The 7395-nt window shown below is 35.0% G+C and overlaps 1 protein-coding gene across 1 annotated transcript; it reads right to left on the bottom strand.

The window, feature by feature from the left end:
- Nucleotides 1-387: 387 nt before the first annotated feature.
- On the bottom strand, nucleotides 388-5038 carry LOC145054909 (auxin transporter-like protein 2). The gene is made up of 9 exons (XM_079003173.1): nucleotides 4592-5038; nucleotides 4220-4458; nucleotides 3950-4135; nucleotides 3610-3722; nucleotides 3345-3528; nucleotides 3081-3178; nucleotides 2013-2220; nucleotides 1659-1916; nucleotides 388-900 (listed from the first exon to the last, which is right to left on the bottom strand). The coding sequence occupies exons 2-9, from the start codon at nucleotides 4400-4402 to the stop codon at nucleotides 691-693; spliced, it is 1440 nt and encodes a 479-aa protein (XP_078859299.1). The 5' UTR covers nucleotides 4403-4458; nucleotides 4592-5038; the 3' UTR covers nucleotides 388-690.
- Nucleotides 5039-7395: the final 2357 nt, after the last annotated feature.

Genomic DNA, 7395 nt, shown 5'->3' with positions numbered 1-7395 from the left:
ATATAATATTAAAATATAAAAGTAAAAGTCTAATTCATTCAAACGATTTATTCACTAAAGAAATAAAAAACAGGCTTTATGTATAAATCATTTTACCAAAAAAAAGGTAGCATCCCCTTGTTCATGTTGGGTAGACATATCTTTTACATATCATCTTTTAAGTTGACATTTTGTAGCTTTAATGTCTACGTGATATAGCTGTATAATCTTTTACATAGTCAGTTTAATAGTTAACTAATGATCTTAATTATATGGAAAAGTAAATCATAAACGTTCAAAAATAAGAAAAAGAATGCTTGTGTCGTTTATAGAATTTATCTTGTAGTTATTTGGATAAACTTGAATGTATTTGGCTTTACTTTGGAAACATGGGAAGTAATCATGACATTGCTAGGAACAAGCATCTTAATATATTCAATTGATAGCTATCCAACAAAGGTGGAATAAAGTACTAAGCATATATATGATTTAAATGAGCCCTATGCTTTTTCTAAGCAAAGGAATCATCACAATTCAAACACACTATCTTTAATCTACTAGATCCCTTTCAAAAAAAATTAAATAAAATATAAACCAAAAATCAAAAAAGAAAGAAGAAGCAAGCCAACACATATATCGGGGAAAAAAATCCCATGTACAATACAATACTTGAGTCCTGAGCAAACTCAGTCACTTCGATTCCGAGTCAACTCAATGATGTTGTGGTGGTGGCACTGCAGGTTTACACTGATAACACTTGGCAAATAATCCAAACGTATCGACCTGTCTAACAAAGTTGGTGACACTGGCCCATCCACCAAACCCGAACCCAACCACAAAAACCCAAACCACGATAAATAGGTTGACCGCATACATAGCCGCCCAACTTGGTATGAAGCGAGGGGGTTTTTCCGCAGCATTCTGCAAATATTATCATGAAAAATTAAAGTCAAGGGACTGTTTTTGACAATTTGGGTATACTTGAGGGAATAAAGTACGATGTCAACATTTGGGCAGCTCATTTCGGACATAATACAACAGTGGGACTGTAGCATATAACTAAATGGAAAAAGACTTGTGACCAATCTAGTCCTAGTCTACCAATATTTCCAAATCTAGCCTTAAATGTAATTGTACCTTTTTTTCTTTTTATTTATTTGGTAAATCTCTGATTTTATATGTCCATACTTATCAATTTTACGGTAAATAAGCAAAAAATAAGTTCAAAAAAATATATTCTCCAAGTAAAGAAACGAATCTCTATTATTAACAATCTATATGTGCATATCAAAAGTAATCCCACATTGATTATATATTTTTAACTACTTTAGATAACAAAAAAAATCATGGACGAGTCTAAATCAGAATATTGGTTGAGAGAGAAACTATACAATCAGTGGCACTTTAATGCTATTAGTGACCATTCTGCCCCTTTGATAGCAAGGTAATTACCACGTGCCACTGAAGAAAGTAACTTACAATGAGACTTTTTTTGGACAAAAATATCTGTTGAATTAGGAAAAGTTTCTATGAAAATAGGTCCTTTTGATTTCTTTTGCTAATTTACAGGATAGTGCCAACTCGCATTTATTAATAACACTATTATTCCACTCCATTATTGGAAATTTTATACTGTTATTATGTTTATCTATAAATTTAATTATTGAAAATAATTTTACCTGTCGAGCGGATGCCTTTCGATAAGTGAGCATATGGGCAAGGGCAGGGATAATGTAGACTGTGAAACTGACCAAGAGTGCACCGACTGCAGAATTGATAGGCCCAAAAAAGGGAAAGATGATAGCCAAGAACCAAATTGGTATGACCACGGGCAGCCTTGCAAGTGCCCGTAAACATATGCTCTTTGTGTCATGCATCCCAATCACCTTCTCCCACACAAAATATAACGGCGTGCACGCAAATCCAAACGTAATAAACTGTTCCACATCATCATACGTCAGTTGTCAGTTATCAATTATACGGTTATATCAGTGTACTTTTATTTTTTGTGATTTAATTAGTTGGACTTTGACCTGATGAATGAGCATTAGAATGACGGCGGTATCACGCCAACGTGTCTTGGGAAGGAGAGAGAAGGCGTTTGAGTGGTTGAGAAGCTCGTCACCAAACGCCCAATAAACCGCGGTAGCAGACGGGAGTGTTAATGTGAAAACATACAGAGTGGCGATTAGGTAAATATACTTGAACTTTCGGGGTTTCCACATCGCATGCATAATTTCCCTGTATTAAAATTTAAATCATGTCAATAAAAAGAAATAGACAAGTATATATACATTTAATACGCATGGCCCGTTTGTTACGCATGATTAAACAAAGTACAGCAAGTTGTACTACATTTTGCATTATGCTCAAATCAATGAATGTCGATTGTACAAAAGACATGAATACCCTCGGTTATCATGGTTAATTATAAAAGGTATCTTTTAAAAAGGAAAGTCCCATATAGTCGTATTTCGTGCCATATAGAAAAAATCGTATTTCGTGCCATATAGAAAAAATAGGCAAATCTAATGATTCAAATGCCAAAAACATGAAGGATTTTTTTTGGGGTATGAAGTATGAACATCGGATCCAACAACAAGTTAAATGACGATAATGCCCTCAGATTCATTATTAATAATTGGGATGGGAAGTCCACTCCCCTCCATGTGCACCGATTTCAATCAAAATTCATTGCAAGCCAACCTTTTTTCTAAAACATGGGATGAGATATGAGATGCTTAAATTATTGTGAACTAGGCCCACCACCACCTTAATAGTTTTAATGTAATATGAATCTAAATAGAATAAAATAATTAAAGTATCTTAAAAAATAAAAACTAATTAATCTTTAAATATTTAATACAAATTTTTTTGTTGCATTATACAGTCTTTTTCAGGCTCGTTAAACAAGGTGGCCGGCAAAAGCTGCAAACAGAAGCCGCGTAGAAGAAGGAAGCCAAAGAAAGTGTGGCTTTTCAAGGATTAAAAAGTTTCACATTTTATAAACCAAAAACCATTTTCTTTTACATATTTCTTTTCGACTTATCCAAAACAACGTACAATTATTAATACGAGATGTACAAGTCATTAAAGCTTACACAGTAACCGCATGTCCACCAAATGTGTACAGTATGTTTGTGGCGCCGGTGAAATACAAGACCAGCTTTTTAGGACCAGAGTGTTGAACCCCATCAACCTGCAATTATCATGTTCGCCTGTAACTGTAAGTCCTTTCCATTTAAAGAAAACCCCCATATGCGATCTTGATCTAACTTTCTATATATAGTAACTTATTTTCATTTTCTTTTTTATCTAACGTTATAATAAATTATTTAATGTTATAAAAAAAATTAAAAAAATACCTGGCCATGAATTATAGCTGCAATGGTCATATACCAGGCGGTGTAAGTGGTCATGCCAAGACCAAGAAAAGACCAAATTCTGTAGTTGTGGAAAGACGGAATGAACACCGTGGTTGCGCAGCATGCTCCAAATATATATGTCCATGTCCTTTTGTCCAAATGGTCGTTTATGTAGTATATATTACTAACATTTTTACACAAAAACAAAATAACAGTCAATTTTTTTTTATATTATAATTTTATATATTTGAGGTCAAAAACAAACCTTGCACAAGCTATGAGTTGTATGACGGAACCAAACAGAAGAAAAGTGCAGTTGAAAGCCAGTCCTATTGCTTTCCAGTAAGGTCCCAATAATCCATCAAGAACTTCAAACCACTACACCATTACAACACATGAATTATATTAATATTATTTAAATAATTTGTATTTTATTACTGAAAAGATTGTATTTATACGGATCAATGTGAAAATGATTTATTTTGACGTTTAACTAGAAAGAAAAATGTCAAACGATTTTAATAATTAGTCAAATCATGTTTGAATAGTTATATTACAATATGGTAATTATGTTATAATTGTATTAGAAAATTAAGAAGGTGAACCTGTATGACATGGTTTTTGAAGCTGATTCCTTCTTTTTCTTTTCTGCTTCTGTACTCGATGTAAAGAACGCTGATGAGATAAGCTGTCCAGCTTCCGAGAAGACCATAGAAGACTTGGAGAACAATTCCTGAAACCATACCCAGTTGAGAAAAAGAGTATGGTAGTGTTAACAGAACTTGTGCCACCTGCATAAATACTTGTACATTCAAGATTCATGAAAAAGAAATGTTTTTTTTTTTTTTTGATTGGGAATCTTGTTGTTTAATTACTTGATTTGAAGAGCAACTAAACCAAGCATCCCAAGAAGAGCCTCCATGCCAAAGAGCATTTTTCATGGAGAAAACTGAGTGATCTTCTTCTTCGACGCCTTCTGCTTTCCCTCCTCCTTCATGTTCGTTTTCATTGAAATTAGATGAGATTATCGAATCCTCTGCTTGTTTCTGACCCGACATTTTCTTCGATTTCAGATATAAAAAAAACTTCCTTTTATTCTCTTTTCTAAACGGATCTGTCAGCACATGTAAGGACAAATAAATTAGGATTAACAAAAACGCATCAATTCCCAGATCCAGAAATCAATGCCCATGAAAAAAAGATTATATTTTTATAAGAACGAAAACAAAATAAACGCTTCTTTTTACCTTATTAAGTCTCCATCTCCGAAACCCAGCTCTTAAAGGTACAAAAATCCGGATGATTTATGACCTTTTGGATTGTTTTGTAAGTATATGAATGTTTGTATGTGAAACACAGATAGTGCTCATTCAGACATTTATACAAACAGAAGGCGGGTGTGTAAAGAAGAGCTCACAAAAGTAGCAGAGAGAGAGAGAGAGAGAGAGAGAGAGAGAGAGTTTATGATGGGATTGGAAGTGGACATATATAGAAACCAATTTCTCCCTTTTCTTGGGGATTTTATGTTGAAAATTATGATTATTTTATTAAGAGTGAGAAAAGGAGTCGGATTCACTGTTCAGTATCTACAGCCGATCGGATCAAATAGGGTTTGGTTTGGAATTGAAAGAGAGAGAAAAAAATAAGAAAGAAAGAGGGTTTTGAGGGTGATAGTGGATGGCATAGCTGTATTAGTATGCTCCATTGCTCCTTCTCACGCTCTTTCTTCTTTATAAGACAATCATAAACCCTTTCTTAACGGCTCCAAATCATGCTAATATAGTCAAATTCAGATTATACCGTTGATCTAAATTTTCCACATTCGAGGGTAGATTATGGCTTTTAAGGATGCAATAATACAAAGATATTATTTAATATTAATTTATGAAAAGATCTAAAAAAATTCTTTTTAAAGAAAGTTATAAATGACAAAATCTCAATTAATGATTACGTGTTTTATTTATTTTTAGCTATTAAAGGAATGTTCTAGTAACGTTTAGATTAAACACAATAACTAAATTACCATTATTTATCTGCTACTGCTAGATCTAGCTATATCTCTCGTTTGGATTACATAAACCTTTGGTGTTCATATTGACTATTGAGATTACATATAGCGTTGACTAATTGGAATTAGTCGGTGTGAATTCATCAAGATATGATGATATGGATCATTAGTTCATTACACATGATGTATGAGCTTGATTATATGCGAGTGTCTTTGTTTATGTTCATAGACTGTCGATCGATTCTTCATATATGTGAAAAAGTTATATCGTGAGATTAGTCTAGTTTGTTTGAACTAATAATCCTAAATGATAATACACCTACCTAAGACTATTGATTGAAACATTTAATTAAGTTGAGTAAATTTTATAAAAGTGAGATATTTTAATAAATCCCTTTAATTTGAAACCAAACCTAAGTGCCTAAGATGTGAATGCATGCAAGATGCTACCATGACTTACATTAGTAGAAGACAAAGTGGAGAATACAAATATCAAGTCCCCAAAATCTTTTATACGACCTCGGTGCTCAGGCTCGACGAGGCCACCTTTGTTATCAAGAGAAAATCTTATCCGAGGATAATTGTGGCACAAAGAACAACATGTCATGACCATCATCTCATCGTTCGTCCACAACCTTAAATAGCTAGCTCCATGCCAAACATAAAGTATGCAACATTTCCTATTCTCATTGACATTGGATTTCTCTCTTAAATCACTACTTGTAAACGTGCTCAAAATAATAAAACATAGAATAGAGATAGAATTGAGTTTATTGTAAATGATAGGATCTAGTTTATTAGATCCTAGTCTTATCTTATCCCTTGTAATTGTTATTATAAATACAGGCTAATATCCAAAGGGTTAATTACGCCAAATAAATTTTTCTTTACTTGGTATGAGAGCCAATCCTAGGGCTTCTGATAAACCCCTCTTCTCTCCGCCCAAAATCGTTCCCTCTCTTCTTCTCAAATTACTCCTCTCATCATGGCCGCTCACATCAATTCTGCCAAGATTGCTACCGCCATATCTTACAAACTCACAAGGACTAACTTCCTGCTATGGAAGGCTCAAGTCGTCCTGATTCTGAGAGGTGTCCAGCTCTTTGGATACCTAGATGGAACTACAGCCGCCCCTGCTGCCACCGTAACCACAGGTGAAGGCGACGCAGCAAGAAAAATTGCCAACCCTCTGTTCAATACATGGGTAAATCAAGACCAAGTTATTATTGGAGCGCTCCTGTCATCGATGACAGAGGATGTTATCTCTCAGCTCACACGATTCACCAATACTTCTCAAGAATTGTGGACCGCCCTACACACGATGTTCTCCGCTCAGCACAAAGGAAATACTATTCAAACTCGAACTCAGTTGTCCACCTGCAAGAAAGGGGATCTCACAGCATCTGAGTACTACCAGAAGATGACTGGTTTTGCAGACACCATGGCAAATATAGGTCATCCAATGAAGGATGAGGAAATTATCGGCTATATCCTGGCAGGTCTGGGTCCAGGACACAGTGATTTGTTTACAGCAATCACAGTTTTAAGCAAAATAAACAAGAGGTTACTCTCCCATAATTCTACTCCTATCTGATCTCTCATGAAGCATAGACAAGTGCCAACAATAATCATCTCACTGAGTTTGCATCCTCAGCAAACCAAGTCAGTCGCCAAAACACAAACACTCCACCTTCTCCTCGTCGAAATAACAATAATAACAACTTCTCCAATCAGCAGTCTTACTACAGAGGAAACAACAACTATCGTGGATGTAGCAGGGGGCGTAGGAGATGCAATGGTGGTCCCAGATGTCAAGTGTGTGGCATCCCAGGCCATACTGCTCTTAATTGCAGAAACAGATTCAATCACTCATATCAGTCTGAAGATTTTCGTGGAGGAAACATGGCCACAACTAGCAACTACAACAGTGAATTACCATGGTTCATGGATTGTAGTGCTACAGACCATCTGACCAGCGATCTTGAAAGAATGCCCATCAATCAGGAGAGATATCAAGGCAAGGACCAAGTCCAGGTCACCAAT

The sequence above is a fragment of the Lactuca serriola genome, chromosome 5 (genome assembly GCF_051521515.1).
Source record: "Lactuca serriola cultivar US96UC23 chromosome 5, Lser_US96UC23_V15, whole genome shotgun sequence".
Classification (NCBI taxonomy): domain Eukaryota; kingdom Viridiplantae; phylum Streptophyta; class Magnoliopsida; order Asterales; family Asteraceae; genus Lactuca; species Lactuca serriola.
Note: the sequence above shows the minus strand (reverse complement) of the source record. Positions and strands in the feature narration are given on the sequence as shown.